General features: G+C 44.1%; 1 protein-coding gene across 7 annotated transcripts in view; it reads left to right on the top strand.

The window, feature by feature from the left end:
* The window catches only part of TBC1D1 (TBC1 domain family member 1), a 289,772-nt gene that overhangs the window by 173,448 nt on the left and 95,610 nt on the right, over positions 1–20,714 (top strand). For all 7 annotated transcript variants that reach the window (XM_059923208.1, XM_059923211.1, XM_059923206.1 and 4 more), the window contains 2 exons: positions 13,487–13,672; positions 19,960–20,121. In XM_059923208.1, coding sequence (XP_059779191.1) covers positions 13,487–13,672; positions 19,960–20,121 — 348 coding nt within the window. The remainder of the gene's footprint in view (positions 1–13,486; positions 13,673–19,959; positions 20,122–20,714) is intronic.

Genomic DNA, 20,714 nt, shown 5'->3' with positions numbered 1-20,714 from the left:
GAAAGTCCAAAATTTACATACAGGATCCATCCCCTGCCAGTGACAGGAGGAAGGAGATTTAGTGTGTGTCATTTAATTAGCATGCAGAGATCCTGAGTGCCGAGTCGTACAAGGAATTGATCTGAAAGTGGATTTAATGCTAGATACAGGAGCGTGAAGTGTAGTCAGGGAGACAAATACATACCGAGGGGGAAAAAAGGATGGGAACTGCTGAGTGTGACTATAGCCAAGTTCAGGTTTGCATTGGAAAGCTGTGGCTGCCGAGGGGAAGAGCCTTTTAAACTCCCCGGAGGATTTCTCTTATTGTCTTGCGTTGATGCAGTGCTGTTTTGTGGCATAAGCCTTAATGATTTGGGGGTTATAACTTAAGATAAAGTGATCCTTTTCCACCCCAGGCTTTATAAGTATTAAGTACAAATTAAATACACAAAATCTATCTATCTATATTATAAATGTGTGACAGAAACTATGTCTTGACTCTTGATTCTTTCACAAAACCTTAATGCTTTCTTGCCTTGAATGTATTTTCTCCGATCTTATATTGAAAACCTGTGTTTGTCTCATGTCTTGAGTCTACGGAGTTGTTGTTCTTTTTATCTCCATCGTCTTATGGGTTGTTCAAGCGATTTTAATAGGAAGGTGGGCTCATAAAGCAGGCACTGGCATACACTCCGAGATCGTCTGAGGGCTTGGAAGCACGTGTTTGTTGAGTGTGTGCCCAGGTGGTGCCCTGCAGCTTGTTGGTTAGAAGAAGCATTCCAGATCTGCTTCTTGCAGCAGGGTAGAGCGGATCCTGCATTGACAAGGAAGTAGGCAAGGTGAGGAAGCAGGATAAAAGGTAGCCTAGGTGACAGTTCACTTCTAAGTCCAGTCCAGGACCCGGCTTATAATAGAAGCCACATGGCAGCGCAGACCAGTAGCCACGTTCGTGACACAGATGGCAAGTTCAAGCAGGTCCCTTGTTCTGGTCTCTGGGTCTCCCCATCCCCTTAAAAAAAAAAAAAAAAAAAAAAAAATCTAGATTTTGCCAATCCACCAAGGCTCAAAAGACCAGCCTATTCCTTTAGGTCATAATAAAGCCTTGTGCTCTCAAACCTTTTCATTTTTTTCTTAGCTACTGACCTCTTTTTTAAGGAAACTTTACAGAGGCCCTGTAAAACATTAACTCAGACCTGCTATGCTGAAATGGAGTGGAGGAGTAATTTAGAACCACATTTGCTCCTGCTGTGGACTGAGTGTTTACGTCCCCCCTAAATTCATATGTTGAAGCCCTAATACCCTGTGTGTTGGTATTTGGAGGTGGGTCCCCCTCGGCGAGGTAACTAAGTTTAGATGAGGCCATGAGGGTAGAGCTTCCATGATGGGATTAGTGTCTTCCTTCCTGATAAGGAGACCAAAAAAAAAAAAGAAAAAGGAAGAGACCAGAGTTCTTTCTCTGCCATGTGAGGGTGCAGCAGACCGGAGAGAGGGCCTTCCCCAGGCCCCTGACCGTGCAGGTGCCCTGATTCTGGACTCCCAGCCTCCAGAACTGTGAGAAACGAATGTTTGTTGTTCAAGCCACCCAGTCGATGGTATGTTGTTTTAGCGGCCTCAGCTAAGCCCACTCTGCCCCCCCCCCCCACCTCTCTCCTGGCCCCCCGTATGGCCTGTGCTAACAGCGTCCTGGGATACAGTTTGGAAGCCAGCGCTCCGTAGTGCAGCCACGTCACTCTCCCCAGGCCGCACTGTGACCCGCCTAACACCCTGTGCTGTGGTTGGGTGGGGGGGGCGGTTTGAGGGTGAGGACGGCGGTTTCCTCTGTAGGCTTCTTTTCACCTGCCCAGTAGAACTGAAGCACAGAAAAGCCCCGGAGACCGAGCACACCTTGCTCGCGGGTGGGGTGCCTGGGGCTGTCCTGCTGGGAGGCCAGGAGGTCCTGGAAGCCGTGTGGTAAACAGATGAGTTGCTTTTGTGCAGATGGTTAAAAAACACAAGCTGAGAAATCGTGATCTTAGCTTTTAGTATTTTTCTGTTTGTGTTGAGTGACTCCTGGGTCTATGTTCCTGACTATTTATGTTCATATCTGGAAGTTTTCTGGAAGGAAATTTATTATCACTGTAACTGTGGGTAGTCTGTCTGGGTCAGCAGGGAGGGACCATTTTCTGAATGCAGTTCTTAAGAAATGGTATTAATTTTAGTTTAAACAGTTGCCTTCGACAAAGAGAAAAACAAGATTTGGCTAGTGTTTGAAAAGCAAGGTATGTTACATTTAAAATTTTTATGTAATGGTCAGATCATCTACAATGGATGGAGTCATTGCTGAATTAATTTGAAATAATTTATTTAAAAAGGATCCCTGTTCCCAAGTGTTATATAATGTGAAACCACCAATTAAGGTAAACCTAAATAGTATAACCTATTAGGTTATACTAAAGTAAGTGTTCCAGTCGTCGAAAACCCAGGATACCGGGTCCCACCCCAGAGTTTGTGATCTAGTAGGTCTAAGGCGAGGCCAAGAATTTGCAGTTCTAACAAGTGACCAGGTGATAGGGTTGTTACTGGTCTGCAGACCTCACTTTGAGAACTACTCCCGTGGACTGAACCCGTGGCCTGGGTTCTGGTGATGGTGACCCCATGTGCTGGTGTGGGCAGTGGGGTCAGGAAGACATTTCACCCTCGACACCCACAACGAGGTCCAAGCAGGGTGGGCTTGACCAGCAGCTGTCGTCACGGAGAGTCAATCATGTAAGTGACGAACGTTGGGTGGTCTGACCGCTTTAAAAAAAATCCATGTGGATGAGACAGCAGAAGGGCTGAGGTAGCAGTTGGGGCAGATCTCCATGTGGTTAATGCTCTCGGGCTTTCGGAAACAGAACTTACTGACTGGTCCTTTTTTCACCTCTTCTCTAGAGCTTCTGTATGATGGCGGTCTTGCTTCACTAGCACAGGAGGCCTTCACTGTCTGACCAGACTCGTTTCTCACTCTCTGCGTGCTCTCCCCCCACCTCACCCCACCCGCACTTTCCCAGGGTCGTGTGGAACTGCTCGAAACTCCCCAGGAACTCACCGCGATGGGCTGTTTCAATTCCCTCCCTTCACAGGGGGTGGCCTTCCTGGGCACGCTGCAGGACTTAGGACGTGACCATTCCCTCCACCACTGCCCCTTGCCCACTCCCCACGGAAGGGGCAGACTAGGTGGGTCTTCCATCATAGCCCTCTGCACTTACTTTGGCCACCCCTGTGGGCTCCTGTCCTGCCACTTGTCACACTGTCACCCCTGTCATGGTGGCCTACTCAGCTGTCCCCTTCGGGGACAGAGGTTGGTTTCATTTCACCATTGTTCTCGGGATGAACTAAATGATTGTTTGGTCCGAGAGGTGATCAACACCTTAATGTGTAATGTGTCCTATAAAGCTTTATATATAAAACGTTGTGTATCTACCTAAATGTCAGATATCCACATATCTCCATATAGATAGATGTATGTAAAGTTTATATAAAGTTTTCAAATAGTTTTTCATGAACTTGAGAATAGAACTGTCGGAAAGAGCTGAGCCCCGGTCACTTGGGCCTGGAATTGGATGCCGCGTGGAGGCACCACTTGTTCCTTCCTCCTTCGGTGCCTGGCTTTCCTTGTTCCCTTCGCCTAGACCGTCCCCCTCGACTTCTCTCCCTTGTGCTTCACCTTTCCCAAGATGCTCCGGGGCTGCCCTGACCTCCTGCTCCTCTGAGCTGCTCTGGCGTTATCGTCTGTGCTCAGGGCAGTGATTGCCAGCCCCAGGGATGCCGTTCTCAGACTCTGAGAGGCTCGGCTGAGGTTTGCCACGGTGCCGAGGGAGCATAAAGGACCTGGCAGGGAGTGACAGGAGCAGACTTCCCAGACGCGACCTTGGAGCTGAGCTCTGGAGGAGGAAGTCAGCCACACAAAGAAAGGCCAGAAGGGCAGCCCAGCCGCTGTAAGAGTGGCTGGGCCTCTCCAGTGCTTCCTGCCTCTTGGGACCACGGGTCCTGGACACACTAAGGTGGTGACCAGGACAACACTGTTATTTTCTTCATAGAGTACGTGTCTGTCTTCCCCAGTATCCTTCAGCAAACCAGTTTTTTTTATCCCCAGCCCCAGTCTGACTGTGGAGAAGTCTAAACAGCACAAAGATTTTGCCAGGTTTAGATTAAAATAGAATAATGAGGAGAAGAGCAATTCAGCACATACCCCTGTTCGGGGACCCCTGGCCGAGCGCCGCTGTCAGCGCTCTCAAGGGTTCTCATTTAATCCCTGCATCAGAGCGGTGGGAGGTGGGTGCTGTCATCGACTGTGGTCTCTGGATGAGGAGGCCGAGGCAGGAGCGGTCAGGGCCGTGCTGCTTTCCGGGTTGCTGAGTGGCAGCACAGGTGGAATCAGGGCCTTCTTCCCCTCTTCTGTGTTCATTCCCGTCGCCCCGAGGCCCTGGGATGAGCCAGTCCGGCTCCACCAGCAAACCAGCTCCACGTCTCAGGCCTTGGTCGCCGAGGCTGTCACAGCAGTCCTCGCTTACTGGGCGGTGGTGAGGGTGAGATGTGTGGGTACTTGGAAAGCACGCTGCCTGGCACAAGTAAGCGCTCGGGGTGAACTATGCGGGCCTCACTTTCCCCGTTGGGAAGGGAAGGGGGGTTGAGCTGAGTCACCTTCCAGTGCCCCGTTCAGCCCTACGTCTCCGGGCCCCTCTGAGTGCTGACGATTTCCCTCACAGGCCAGGGGAAGGAAGCAGAGTGAGCAGGGGGGGTCCCCTGGGGGCAGGCCTGGGTCCTGGACTCACCCCCTCACCTGTCCTGGTGGCCCTGACCCAAGGGCCTTTGGTGGTGGTGGCTCTTTTCCACCTCAACGTGTCTCATAAAACTGCAGGAACCACAATTTGAAATTCAAGGTTATATAAGCGGTAATAGAAGAGATCAAATTGTGACGAAGATCAGCATTTCGTATGCCGACTGAGGCTGGATGTTTGTTCCTCTTTATAGTTTTATTGTCTTTAATCAAGAAACGAGAGCCCCGACCTTCGGCCCTCCCAAAAAGTACAATATTATCCCCTTTGCAGATACAAAAACAAATGCCATTCATTTCAAAGGATAATTTTTTTTTTTTTAATTTATTTTGGCTGCCAGGGGTCTTCATTGTGGCACGTGGGATCTTTAGTTGCGGCATGTAGACTCTTGGTTGCAGCATGCGTGTGGGATCTAGTTCCCCCACCAGGGATCGAACCCGGGCCCCCTGCATTGGGAGCGTGGAGTCTTACCCACTGGACCACCAGGGAAGTCCCTCTGAAAGGGTAATTTTATCCAGTGCACTAAATAAAACTTCATGTATCTACAGCCTTTTCTTGATTGTTTTCAAGCTTATGTAGGCCTTGACTTTCCCAGGCCCTACCTCCCCCCACGGGGCTGCTTCTTGCCTGTGCTCCCAGCTCAGCTCCGGAGGGAGGGAGGAAGCCGGGGGCACTGTCGGCTGGCCCCCCCGGCTCCCCAGGAGCTCCCGCTGTGCGCCTTCCCTTCAGTCATCTTCTCCGTGCCTCTGTCTGGCTCTCCCCCCGCCCCCCATCCCCGCCCTGCGCCTTCCTGCTTCCCCTCGAGCTGTGAGCTGTTGTCACAGCTCCTTGCCAGGCTGAGTCCAAAACGCATCTTAATAGAGCCTTGGAAACTCACCCCAGATGGCTGATTTGGGAGGGCATAGGGATAAAGATCTGCAGGGCTCTTGCTGCTGTTTTTAGTTTCTGAATTTCTTGTCTGTTTTCCTAAAAAAAAAAAAACTTGTGTGCCTGCCTCCCCATTACATCCCCTCAGCACCACCACCCCGCTGCACCCCGTCTCAGGCAGAGTTTGGCTCGCTCTTCTGTCTTCAGAGCTTACCCCCCAACCCTAGCACTTTTTCACATTGTTTCATAATAGCCCTTCATTTGTCGAATCCGCCAAGCTCTCCATTCCCTGCTGGCTGGGATATCTTTCCAACGCTAAAGAATGCATAAATGAAATAAATTTTCTTTTGAAAACTATAAAAACCCCAAATCTTCCATGATTCCCACTAATTAATACCTAAAGTAACCAGGCAGTCAATGCTGTCTGTAATCTGGGCCTGACCATATTCTTCTCTTCTGTTTGCACGTGCACCATCTGGTCATTAGCAGAATGGGTCCGTCGTGCATGATAACTGATATTCGCCTGCATGCCTTGTGATGCAGCTCCCTGTACCAGACGTGGTGCCCGTCATTTCCACCTGTCTGAATTTTACTTGTCCTTAAAGAACAGCTACCAGTTCCTAAAACCTGATGCCAGTAAGAAGAAGGATAGCTGACATTTTATCGAATGCTTGCTATGTGCCAGGCTTATCTTTTTTTCCACATGTTTGCCTAATTAATGCTCACACTAATCCTCTGAGAGGCACTAGAATGCAGATTTTGCAGATGAGGATACAGGTATAAGGTGTTCAAACCACCTGTTTGAGGTTAAGTAGCTAGATGAGTGGTGGAGCAGGGATTTGATCGCAGGTATCTGGCTCCAGGGCCTATGCCCTTGACCTGATACACAGGAGAAATTCATTTTCTTTGCTGAACTTCTAGAATATTTTCTTTGTATTTCTCAGCAGTTGTGTACTTCTCCCAATCACCCTGTTTGAAATTTGAGGGACTGTGACATATTCATATCTGGATTTCTAGCAGCAGGTGAAAAAAATTTTTAAATATTTCTTTTAAAAAAAGAATGTTATTATTTAAAAATTCTGTTTTCCTGTAGCTAGACCATCATATAATGCAACTGTAGAAAAATAGCAAGTTTCTTGTTTTTGGGTTATTTTCCATAAAACATCCAAAGTAGTCAGAGTAGAGTGTAGAGAGATCTCGGGTAAATGAATCTGTTTGTTCGTGACTTTTCCATGTGCCTCTGCTGTTTCCCAGGCACGGGATACGGCAGGGACTGCAGAAATCTCTGCTCTGCTGGCATCTGTGTTCCATTGTAGTATAGGTAAAGTTTGCACTTTGTAAACAGTTTGACAGCATTCATTAGAGGACTGCCTGTTTCTTTCTTAAATCGACACATTCATTTTACTTTGTTTTTTTAAGAAATTTTCTTCAGCTCTTGGTAACAACAGATGCTGCAGATGTTAATCCCTGCTGTTGTTAACTTTTCTCCAGAGATTTAATGTTCAGTTTTAATTCTTGTTTCCAAGGTCTATTCATGTCGTTCAAACAGAAGTTTGAGAGTAACTGGAATTTTAAACATTTTCTTTTTCTTTTGGCATGGGAGACCAGGATTTTTCAGGAGGGATGGCGAGAGTTATAAACTGCTCTGTTGTGGGATAACAGAAAAAAGCGGAATATTGGAGAATAAGGGTCTGTCTCTTCATTTTCTTCCTGGGGCTCCTCTTTCTTACGGGGCAGCTGATGCGTGATTTAATGTCATGTCTTTAAAGGGAGGAGAACTGCAGTTCAACCTTGGTATCAGTGTCTTGTGAAAGCATAGGAAAGGAGCCCTGTATTCCAGACTTTGCAGAGCCGGAGGCTGGACAGATGTGAGGCCGTGTGCATGTTCCTTTTCCTCCTGCCCTATCACGCCAACAGTGTGATGTCACACTCTTCCCCACACACATGTGTGCAGAGAGGACGCAGCAGCACAGAGCGGTCGGAGAACAGTTCGGCATCTACGATATCGACACACCAGCAGAGATCATATTTATGACTCTATTGAGAATGTCACAGCAGTGATTTAGACGCAGGCAGTTGTCTCTTAGGGCTCCTGAATTATGGCTGGTTTTAAAATTCTTAGAACCCACTGAAGGCCATTGTTTCTGAGAGTCTACATAATTTAAGCCTTCTACATCCTGTCATTGCAGGAGATGTCAGAATAGTAAAAGCCAATCCCAGGCTGACCTGTTCCTGCAACCCTGTGGTTTTGTGGCTTTGCAGACTTTATAAAGCTGTCTGTCGGTGCCTGTGGTCCCCGCAGTTGGGGCAGTTGGCGGTGAATGTCATCTCTCACATCTTGCCCCGAGGGACTGGAACCCAAAAGGTGTACGCATTTACAGAGGTTTACAGAGAGGGGTGGGGCAGCCCCCTGCTCAGCCTCAGCTGCACTGAGGCGCGCTCTTCCACCTGAGCCTCTAGCCGGCTGCCTCTCAGCAAGAATAGAAGTCGAGGACAGAAGCCAGATCCCCACTGTTGTTCTGGAGAATATTAGAAACAGCAAAGCCTTTCTTAGACCACTGAGCACATCACATCCTGGGTACATATAAGAGACTCAACAAATACTAGTGTAAATGGCTTAGGAATGATCCAAGTTAAAACAGTGAACATATTTATTATTAGAACAAGGTTCTCAGTCAACAGCTGTCCAACATTTTCACGTTGGTATCCTCCCCCTGCCGCTCCATTCAACCCCCTATGTACACGAGTACACATCTCATAAGACTGCACCCCAAACACGTATGCACACGCACGCGTGAAAGAGGACTGATCACAGAGCTATAGCCTTGTCCCAAATCTGGGTCTTTTGGCATTGATAAGATTAGCCAGGCCACATTTAGAATAAACAGATATTTATCTATCCCCCTTTTGTAAATTACTGACTACTTTGTAACTAGGCTACTCTTAATATGAACAAAAGATAGTATATTTTTAAAAATTGTTAATTATAGACTATAACATCTGTAACTGTTACCACATAAAATAAACTTGGGCAAAGGGGATATATTTTACCCCTTCCCAGGGTTTAGGAGAGAGTAAGTGATGGGTATTTTATTCTGATTCAGGTTCTCACTGGGGATGATTTTGTTCCCCCTTCTCCCCAGGGGACATTTAGCAATGTCTGGGCATTTTTAATGGTCGCTGCTGGCGTGGGCGGATATTATTGTCATCTAGTAGGTAGTGCCCAGGGGTGCTGATAAACATGCTACCATGCACAGAACAGTCCCCCATGACAAAGAATTAGCCAGCCCAAAGTGTCAGTAGTGCTGGGATAGAGAAACCCTGCTGTAAATTGTTAGGTTTATTTGCTGACCTTTACAGTGGATTAGCCTTTATTTAGTGAATTCAGAGGTGAAATTAACACCAGTGCTCCTAATCCGTCTTTGTATTCTGCAAGGGGCCTTGGTGCCCTGACCAAGATTGGGATGAGCTCTGACCATGTGGGAAGGCCTGAATTCAGGCAGCTGACAGCAGCATTTGGACTGGGTTCTAGCAGTCACAGCGAAAGAAAACGAAGAGCTGTCATGATAATAAGTACCTAAGGTTACGTGAGGGAGTGAAGAGTAAAAACGTGATGTGGAGCCCGCCGTTCGGAGTATGTTTTGAGACCAGCGATGGTGGCATCACCTGGGAACTTAATGGAAATGCAGACTCTCAGGCTTCCCTCAGACTGAGTCAAAAATCTGCATTTCAGCACGATACCCACGTGATGTTTGTGCATCTGGAAGTTAGAGGCACTGGGTAAGCATTTTTTACTTTGGAGGAAAATATACCTTGCTTCAAATTGAGGGTCTGGCTCTTAGCAGAGGTGTGACCTTGGCCGTGTTACAAAACCTCACTGCACCTTAGTTATTTCGGCTGTAGAAAGGGGATAACGTCACCTATCTCATGAGGTGGTTGTGACAGTCAGACAGGCTTATCTGTGCCGAGGACCCATCACATGGTAAGAGCTCAACGAACTGAGCCGTGATTAATAATAAGAAAAAGAAGGCGAAAGTAGAGAACCCTAGGGAGGCAGTTTATGTCTTAAACCTCGCAGGCGTCATCACCAAACAATGCTTGGACTCTTTGCAGATCTAATTTATCTGAATAGGAAAATAGCAAAACCTGGAGCTTCATAAGCATCTATAGACTGTGGTTCTTGTCATCAGCTTAGTTGGCAGAGAGTAAGTAGATCCAGGGACCAAACAGCCAGAACTCCTAGACGTGTTCCATCAGCCCAGCCTGAGGCACAGCTGCTCTGTTTATTGCTCCGCAGTTTGAAAGTTAACATGGTAGGAATTTTCAAGACACTCGGGAGGAGAAAGGCTGAGGCAGACAGGAAAGATGCGGTTTGAGGAAGGAGACTAGGAGAGTTGAGCCCTCGTCTTACTGGCAGGGTTTAAGAATGGGAAGGAATCTCCAGATTAAGTCCACCCGATGCTCTGTTGACGGGACGGTCCCTGGGTTCTTTTCCGCTATACACGTGAAGGTCCGTTGAAATGCTTCTCTAACCACCACTCCTGCGCCTGCCACGTTGGCCCTGACAGCTCACAAGAATCACTTTTTGGGAACAAGAATCTTTTACGAACCAGAGGGAGTGTAAATACTTCCAGTATGAGATAAAGCAGAACTTGAATCATAACTGCAGGGTCCAGCAGAGTTTCAACAGCCAAGATGGTAAAAGAGGAAAACAAAACAAAAACAAAATAAAGGGAAAGGGCTCAAGTAGAAGACTCCAAGCTGCAGAGTAAGATTAAATAAGAATACTGACTAAAGTTCCTTTTGAAAAAGGGATTAATTTAGACTATATTGTGTTCAATAGTGAGTAATCCTGAGTATACAGGTTGTGAGGGGTGACTTATCTTCTGAGTGTTTTGCAAGAGAACATTTTTTAATCTTTGATTTAAATCAGAACAGGTTTGCATTTTCTTTAATTTTTTGATTATAAAAATGTTTATTATCACACATTTAGAAAATACAGGAAATACAAAGAAGAACTTCAAGCACACCAAACCCAGTACCTACCTATCTCTTCTTTTATTCAACAATTATTTATCAAACGTCTGCTGGGTGCCAGGGACTGCTTGGTGTTGGACAGACCCCCGTCGACAAGGTGGCAAGGTTCTAGCCTTCTCAGAGCTTACAATGTTGAGTGACTAAATTTTGATGCGTTTCCTTCCAGTATTTTTTTCTGTGCCCTTAATGAATATGTGCTAGCAAACAATAAGAGCTAATGTTCACTGTATTACTGTGTGTTGGACCCTGTTTTAGGTGGGTTGTATGGTATGTATTAACTCAATCCCTATAACACCACTATGAGGGAGGTGCTGTTATTCCCACTTAACAGATTGGGAAATTGAGGCACAAAGAGGTTAAGCAACTTGCTAAAGATCACAAAATCCATAAATGCAGAGTCTCGATTAAAAACCAGGCAGCCGGGCTCCAGAGCCTGACCTATTGATCACGGAACTGTACTGCCTCTCCTAATACTTATAAAATTGAGATCATACAATATAGACAATTTTAATTCTTGCTTTTATATTGACCATTACACGTGAGCATCCTCTTGTAACGAGCATAAATGGTCTATTACCTCCAAAAGAAGTAGAATTTTAATTCATTTGTTTAACAGGGTCATAATGAAATAAACATAAATAAAAATGTGATGATAAGCATTTAAATGCTTACAGAGATTATAAGGCATTCTTAATGTCTTATCATTTGTTTAAAAATCCTGTACTTTAAAGAGGGGTTAAGATGGACAAGTTACATTAGGAAATTAAACATTTTGTAGCTTGTACTTGATTTCATAGCAGGAAAACAAACCCAGCTTTAGATAAAGAGCAATGGTGATGACTGTTCTATAAATTAGCCATAACATGGAATTGTGTTGGAGCTGTTGAATGGAAGAGGTAGTGTATTGTCTTACAGGGGGGTTGTGAGACTCAGGTTGCCTGCGCGGGGCTTTTCACGGCATGTGTTAAGAATGCACTGTGTCAGATGAGGTCCACTTGTATGGGAACTTCGCTAGTTTCATAGTGAACCAGTGGGATGGTCTCTGTGCGTGTCCGTAAGGTATCAGTGAGATACAACAACACTGTACCAGCAGCAGAGTGTCTGCAGTTGGGAAAGGCACAAATTCCTGAACTGTAAAGAGATTTCAACTAAGAAATAGAAATTTGAAAATTGATGGCATAGGAGACATTTGAATTGTAGGCATATCTAAATTGGAGGGGTATCTACAGAAAGCATGAACTTATTCATTGTCTCACCCTGGGCAAATTACTTGGCTTCTCTGAAGCATAGTTTTCTCTTCAGGCTAATACTTGCCTTCTGGAGTTGGCATCAGGATGAAATGAGTCTGTCCATATAAAACACCTGGCGTGGTGCCCAGCACTTGGTAGAGGATTTATTAATGGTCACTGTTACTCTTGGCTGTTAAGTAAGTTTTAATCTTTTTAAAAAACACCTAGCCTTATATACAACACAGTGGTTAAGAATGTACATAAAAGCCAGACTGCTTGGGTTCCAACCCTGGCTCTACGATTTTCCAGCTTTGTGGCATTCAAGGCACGTAAACTCCTGTGCTTTAGTTTGCTTCTCTTTAAAACTGAATAGTTAACCGTACCTACATGTTAGGGTGGTTGAGTGTTAAATAAACTATTATATATAAAACCCTCAGAACAGTCTGGTATAAAGCACTGTATGAATGTTTGCTGTTGTTATCAATAATACACTCGTTAACTCAGAAGAGGATAAAGTATTATACTTTACAAAGTGGATATCTTTGAACATTTCCTCAGCTGATGCGACTTTTGCTTACTATTTGATGTATAATTTGTTTGATGTTTGTGGCTCAGGTGTAGTTTTTCAATGCATATTAAAACTTGATTTTTAAATTTGGTGATATCATTGTATAATATCTGAATGAGCAGAATTTTCTGATCAGGCACTATGTTTAAATATAAATTTTTATTGAAGAATGACCATTCTGGATGTGGTATATATGCGTACAATGGAATACTATTCAGTCATAAAAAAGAATGAATTTTTGCCATTTGCAGCAACACGGATGGACTTGGAGGGCGTTATGCTAAGTGAAATAAGTCAGACAGAGAAAGACAAATACTGTATGATCTCACTTATGTAGAATCCAGAAAATACAACATACAAGTGAATATAACAAAAATGAAGCAGACACACAGAGAACAAACTAGTGGTTATCAACGGGGAGGGGGAATGAGGGGGAAGAGGAATAAGGGCTACAAACTATTATGTATAAAATAAGCTACAAGGATATATTATACAACACAGGGAATATAGCCGATATTTTATATTAACTATAAATGGAGTATAAGCTTTAAAAATTGTGAATCACACAGATTAGAAAACAAACTTATGGTTACCAAGGGGAGGAGGAAGAGTGGGATGAATTGGGAGATTGGGATTGACATATATACACTAATATGTATAAAATAGATAACTAATGAGAACCTACTGTACAGCACAGGGAACTCTACTCAGTGCTCTGTGGTGACCTAAATGGGAAGGAAATCTAAAAAAGAGGGGATATATATATGTATAACTGATTCACTTTGCTGTAGAGCGGAAACTAACACAACACCGTAAAGCAACTATACTCCAATAAAAAAATTAATTAAAAAAATAATTATAAAAATTGTGAATCACTATATTATACACCTATAACTTATTTAATATTGTACAGCAACTGTACTTCACTTACAAAAAGAAAACAAAATAAAGAGGAAGAAAAGGAAAAAAAAGAAAAATGACCATTCTGAAATGTCCTTTTTCCTCCCCAGATTATTCAGAGCTGGGAGAGCTTCCCCCACGATCTCCTCTAGAACCAGTTTGTGAAGATGGACCCTTTGGCCCTGTCCCAGAGGAAAAGAAAAGGACATCTCATGAACTTCGAGAGCTGTGGCAAAAGGCCATTCTACAACAGATACTGCTTCTCAGGATGGAGAAGGAAAATCAGAAGCTGCAAGGTTGGTTTGCCATTTTTTATATTTAACAGGCCTGATGATGATTTAATTTGTCCTGACTCTGAAGTGAAGCATATCAGACATAAGCGTGTTATTCTTTAAAAAAAAAAAAAAAAGAAAAAGGCAATGTACTCTAACATACATACATACACACATGCATATTAAATACCTGTTACTTTTCCAAAGCAAAGTTAGTACTTTTCACTTTCTGGAGATTTAATGATAATCTCGCCAATTGTATTAAATTAAATCTTCTGAGAGACATCCTTCAAATGTAAGCTTTAACTCTCTGAAAAGCGTTTTTTGTTTTCCTCTTTCTCTCTCTCCCCCTGCTTTGTCCTCAACCGTAGTCTTTGCCTGGTACTAGGTATGAACTGATCCTACCTAAATCATTAAAGTTCATAACCTCACTCTATGTGCATTTTTAGTGAGTGGCAGGTAACCTGAAAAATAGAGAACTAGACTTCAAGTTAGCTGAGCTCTACCTGTACTGATATCAGGGTTTTATAAGGACAGACTCATTTAATCCTGGTGACAGCTCTAGAAGGCAGGTATAGCCTGAAGAGGAAACTAATGCTCAGAGAAGCCCAGGGTTATGTTAGTGTCAAAATAAGCCATGAACTTTGAAAGTTTAGATTCTGTTCATTTCCTGTTTCCATAGTCATTTGAACCAATAAATATTATTTGCAAAGTAGCTAAGGAGCTGAGTTTTATGTACCCTGGGTGGTATACTGCAAAGAGCACGGGTCTTGGAGTGCAGAAAGCTGCCTGGATATAAAAAAAGGAGGATTTTGGTTGGGAAATCTGGACATACACTTTAAAAGGGAGGCTGTACAAGTAGTACATGCTGGCCCTGTCCAGAGCAATTTTGGAATTAACTTCCTCCTTGATTGCAGATCTTCATCTTTTATTGTGATGTTTGTATAGAGCTGAAAGTTAAGACACCAAATCTGGTGAATAAGGTTCATTGTCCATATACGTATGTCATCTTTGACCAAAAACAAGAGTCAAGTACAAAGTAATAAGACCTTTTGATAAGAGAGTAGTTGAGCACTTGGAATTGTCTACTTATGGGTGTAGTGGGCTCTCCAGTGCCCAGTATTGAAGCTGAGAGAGACAGCTTATCCCATGAGGCTGCTATGGAAAGGGATGCCATGGTGAGGGGAGTTTAGAGCAGTGAATGCTAAGTTTTCTTCCAAGTCTATTTTTCTACCATTTTCTTGTATGTTCTTGAAGGTAATTCTAAAGGCAGATGTCTAGAAGAGATTTAATAGTGATGGCATCGCTGAGTGTTCCATTGACTAAATGACAGCTTTGGAGCACAGTGCTTATAATCATGTGTATGTTGGTGGGGATTTTTGTTGAAAAGTAAAAAGGCACTTATATTCATCATGTAGGTCATAAACCTTAATGCTTTTCCTGGCCAGTCTTCTTGCAGATGGCAGCTACAGAAAATCAGGGCGTAGTTCTAAAATGGGAAGGATGCTGGCTGGCTTCTTGGGACCGTTGGGAGGAATCGTGGCTGTAACTGATGAGACAAGATCAGATTGCCACAGTGGCAAAGCTTTTGTAAAGCCGTGTAAATGGTGACCAGGCAGACTAGAATGGGCAGGGAAGGGTTTCCTAAGGTACCTGGAACACCTTGCCCTTGTTCACTAGCCGTTGCCAGCATCCTCATTTGCTGCTTCCTTGTTTCATCCAGCAGGGTTCTGTCCTGTGTGGTCTCTTATTTTTACTGTTTGAATTTATTCCTCTCCTTAGCTCTGTAAAGTCCAACATATGCTTATCTTGGTGGTGAAAGCATAATAAACTTGCTAAATATCATTTAGGAAGCATTGCGTCAGTGCATACAGTACCTGTATTGCTGAGAAAAATAATCAACAATAAGAGCCTGATCATGAATGGCCTAAAAACATTTAGTTAGTTTTGTTGGGGTGGCATGGGGGGCACAGAATCATTAAATACAGAAGCAAGATTAGATAAGAACCAACCAGGAGTGCACTAGAGAGGCAGTCATTTTATCGCTTTTTTTTTTTTTTTTTTTCCAGTTACTTTTAAAGGAAGGTTAAATTGCAGCTGGAAGTGGCTCTTGCAGTTGATCAGGAATTCAGGCTGAATTGCGTGCTTTTTGGGAAAGAAATGAGAGGAGCATATAGGAGGAGGTTCTTACTATGGATAAGCCTTTTTCCTGGCATTTGAATATATGGATCAAATATTTATTACTATTCCGGGAGCACTGCGTTCAAGAAAGAATCAAACCACGTCATCTAAATCTGTTTCACTTCATTGTAGACCATTGGAAGCTGAATTGTGATTTCCTCAAAAGTTAAACAGCTAATTTTCAGTGGTGTTGGGACTGAAATGCGTGGCCTCTCTCCCGGGCCCTCAGTCCTCTGCAGCACCCTCTGCAAGGCCATTTCCCCTGTTATAAATGATGATGGAGCAGCCTGATGCAGGACAGCAGGGTGACTCACCACAACCATGGGTTTTGGTCAGCACTATATTGCTTATTGGACTGAGTCATATAATTTAATGTTGCAGATACTACATCGGCATAATGATAACACAGTGAATTTTGAATTTTAATTGATTATCATTGAAGATATTTTTAAAAGATATTTTCCTAGTTAAACAAATACTACATGTTGGTTATAAAAAAAAAAATTAGATATTGAGTGCAGTTTTTCTAAAATCTCTACAAGTTTGGGCGTCATTTAATTACTGAGACTCCCAGCCTCTTAGCCTTCCTTCCCTTTCTAAGTTTTCAAGAGATGGTGGCAGCTGGAAGAGCATTTTGTCCGTGAAGGCAGTTGCTAATAGAGCAGAACTGGGGCAGGCAGCCACAGCACGCTCTGTGCGGTGACATAATCAGACCTGAACATTATTAGTCTGCGGTCCAGGTTGTAGCTCACATCCACGTTCAATGGCGATTAGATGACTCTTTTGCAAAATTACATTTTGATCTCATTTAGTCCTGGTTTCTCCTAGCCCCAGAAACTCTTAAACATGGGTTTGCAGACACTTATTTAATAAAAAAGTTTGGTCTTGTATCTCAAGTTCTTGCCTTAGAGCCTTGATGTTTGTTGTGGGGTTGTACCATCTGCCTTGCTTGATAAGGCATTTTGGAGGCCACTGGTTTTATTTATTTATTTATTTTTAAAATTTTATTTATTTATTTATTTATTTATTTATTTATTTATTTATGGCTGTGTTGGGTCTTCGTTTCTGTGCGAGGGCTTCGTCTAGTGGCGGCGAGCGGGGGCCACTCTTCATCGCGGTGCGCGGGCCTCTCACCATCGCGGCTTCTCCCGTTGCGGAGCACAGGCTCCAGACGCGCAGGCTCAGTAGTTGTGGCTCATGGGCCTAGTCGCCCCGCGGCATGTGGGATCTTCCCAGACCAGGGCTCGAACCCGTGTCCCCTGCATTGGCAGGCAGATTCTCAACCACTGCGCCACCAGGGAAGCCCAAGGCCACTGGTTTTAGGGAGCAGTGTTGTCAGGATACTGAAACGGCAGGCTGTTGCTTGGGCCAACAGCAAAATACATAGCTTAATAAGCCTTTTCAGCTGCATTTTCTGGCCAGATATTTCTGTTCTGTTGACTTCAGAGTAGGTTCCTCTTGTTGCTTTCTGGGCTCTGTAGTATCCGGACGTGCTCACAGCAGAACTCACTGCCAGAGAAATGTACATTTGGCCCCAAGAGCCTTGCACTGCTTGCAGTCGCTGTTCGGCAGGGCTGGCCCTGAACCTTATGTGCTCAGCTTATATAGCTCAGCTCTCATGGCGTCTACTATGTGTAGATGAGAAGCTGAGAGAAATTGAGGGTTGACATTTTTAAAAAATTTGAACTCCGCACACACACAGGGAATTATTTAGCAGGACCTTGAAAATGTGTTCTTCAAAGTAAGAAGGAAAAGAATATAAACAGAAGATGAAAAATCACAGAAGATGAGAAGGAGGCAGCAGTAGGCCTAGAGTCTCCTGGCCACCCAACAGCTAGTAAATCACCTTGGGCAAGTCCCTTGCTCACTTTGAACTTCAGTTTTTGTGTCCATGAAGTGAGAGGCTGGATGAGGGATCTCTGCAGCCCTTTTCAGTGCCATCTTTTGACACGTTTGTCACTCTTAAAGGCGGTAACTGGGTCAGTTAAGTACAGAAAGCATGCATAAGATGACTAAGATCTTACTGTCAGGTTAGCATTAGCCAGATTCTTTGAGTTATTATCATTCGCTCAATTTCTAATGGGGAGAAAGAAAATATTTCATGTTATATCAGCACTTGGTTTGTAAAGCAACATTATTTCGATTTTTTTGTTTTTATATTTTTGGTAATTTGTGGAGCACTTGCTAATTAGCAGACATCTTGTAGATGGTTAGTATATTTCATCTCACTTAATCCTCACAGGAGCCACTCAATGAAATAGCTGTAATTCCTATTTAAAAAATAATCCAGGGTGCAAAAATCCTGCACCCAGCACATCCTACTTCTGCGGCCCTGGACAAAGTAATGGACCTGTTCAGCCTCAGTCTCCTCCAGAATAAAAGTTGGGGCGGGGGAGTGTGTATTTGTGGGATGGGGGGAGAGCAGATTGTGCGAGGTGTGCACTGACTTAGTGTCTCTGGGACTAAGAACAACTCTTCGCCAATAAACTTAACAACTTAGATGAAATGGACAAACTTATTGGAAGGTGCAATTTATCAAAAGTGAAATAAGAAGAAAAAGAAGTCTGAATGGCCCTATATCTGTTAAAGAGATAAAATTTGTATTGAGACTCTTTCACACAAAGAAAAGTCTAGGTCCAGATAGCTCCGCTGGATTCTATCAAACATTTAAGGCCCCTAATTGATACCTGCCTAGTCTCAGAAAATGTGTAAGTAATCACAGCAAGTTCTGCAGTGTGGTGGAGAAAGGCATGGGGCCCAGGCCCACTCCGCCTCCTGCTTGGGCCTTGGGGGAGGGGCTCAGTCTTCTCATCCAGAGAAACCTGCCTCACAGTGTCCTGAAGATTAGAAAAATGCTACAGATGAACCTATTTGCAGGGCAGGACTAGAGACGCAGACGTAGAAAACGGACACGTGGACACCGGGGTGGGGGTGGTGGGGAGGGAGTTGGGACGAATTGGGAGATTAGGATTGACATATATACACTACCATGTGTAAAATAGCTAGTGGGAACCTGCTGTATAACACAGGGAGCTCAGCTCGGTGCTCTGTGATGACCTAGGTGGGCGGGATGGGGGGTGAGGTGGGAGGGAGGTCTAAGAGGGAGGGTATATATGTATACAGGTAGCTGATTCACTTTGTTGTACGGCAGAAACTAACACAACATTGTAAAGCGACTATACCCCAATAAAAAAGAAAAGAAAGAAAGGAAAAGAGAAAAAAAAAGATTAAATGTTACTAAATATAAAGTACTTAAGACGTATAGTAAGTGTTTATTATTATCATAAAGAAGACAAGTTTATCAGCTCTGCAGAAGCCTGTATGTTGGCTTATGCTTAGCTATGTATCCTACCTGCTTTCCCAATAAACTCACAGTCTAGATCGGAGATATGCTGTGGAGTGGATATGGGGGCTGACAACGTTACCACCTTGTCTGAATAGGATTTAGTGGTTTTCGGTGGGAGTGAGGTTGTCAGTTTTAATTCTTCTTAGATCCCCTGCCCTCGCCGCCCCCCACCCCCAGTTTGGTAATTTAGATATAATTCTTCTTAATGCAGCTGTAAGCTGAATAAGGCTGGTAGGAAATAATAGCTATCTTCATATATTTGAGGAGATGCCACATGAAAAGGGTAGATTTATTCTGTTCAGCCCCAGGCAGCAGAGATGTGACGAAGGGTAGAAGCTACTTAAAGGAGGTTTGGCTCTAAATAAGAAGGAACTATCCTCGGAGAGCCTCTCCTAGTTTAGATGAAGCTTTGTTGAGAGCTCATCGTGCCAGGCGCTGGGAATTCTAACACGTAGTTCCTGCCCTTGAGATGTCTCTGGTTAATAGGGCAGCTGTGGAGATGGATAGAATTGGATCGGTGTGGGGTGTATTTTAGCAGTAGAGCCAGCAGAATCCATTGGGGGTGAAGGACTAAGAGGAATCAAGGATGCCTCCTAGGTGTTTAGCTTCTTCCAAGATAAGGGAGCTGTGGTAGGGCAGGAGCCGTGTCTTTACCTTGGACCTGTTAAGCTGGCTTGTAGCTGCTTGACGTCTCAGCGGTGGTGACGAGCCGGCAGCCATGCTGTGAAATAGGAGACGCGGCGCCGTGGCGTTCACTAACGTGCTCTTAAATTGTCTGTCCTAGCCTCTGAGAATGATTTGCTGAACAAGCGCCTAAAGCTCGATTATGAAGAAATCACTCCTTGTCTTAAGGAAGTAACTACAGTGTGGGAAAAGATGCTTACCACTCCAGGAAGATCAAAAATTAAGTTTGACATGGAAAAAATGCACTCGGCTGTTGGGCAAGGTAAGCTTAACTGGGAATCAGTCCAGCCGGCCTCACCCCTCACTGATGACTGGGGAGAAGTATGGAATAAAAAAAAAATTTTAAGTCCAATTTCAGTGGCCATCTCTCTCCTATTTATCATGTCTTTACCTAATCTGTTTCTAGATGTCTTAGTTCATTGATGTGAGTTTCATTACCTTTCATGATTCCTCTTAATTAAATTAACTAAGGAAACAGGAAGAAGACAAAAGAACACCTAAGGACTTAGTTGCCTACAAACTGGGTAATGATGTGATGATACGCTGAGTGAAATAGTAAACTGACAGTGAATCGTGTGCCTTCTGTCTGGGTGCTCTCGGGAGGTAACATAGTGTCCGGCCCGGACTTCAGGCAGGTAGGCTCGGGTTTGGATTCCAGCTCTCCAGTTACTTTGCAGCCCTTGAAATAAAAGATGCTGTGTGTGTAAGAAGGCCTCTCCTCTTAGTGAGACCCCTAAGTGACGGAAATAAAGAGATTTATAAACATCCCAAGTTAAAGTTCGATCAAGGTGGCAGGATTTTAGGGTGTCAACTTGGGAGAAGGAGGAATAATTCTAGGGAATTTTAAATAATTCA

Source organism: Balaenoptera ricei, chromosome 5 (assembly GCF_028023285.1).
Source record: "Balaenoptera ricei isolate mBalRic1 chromosome 5, mBalRic1.hap2, whole genome shotgun sequence".
Lineage (NCBI taxonomy): Eukaryota > Metazoa > Chordata > Mammalia > Artiodactyla > Balaenopteridae > Balaenoptera > Balaenoptera ricei.
This window is presented reverse-complemented; position numbering and strand designations above follow the sequence as displayed.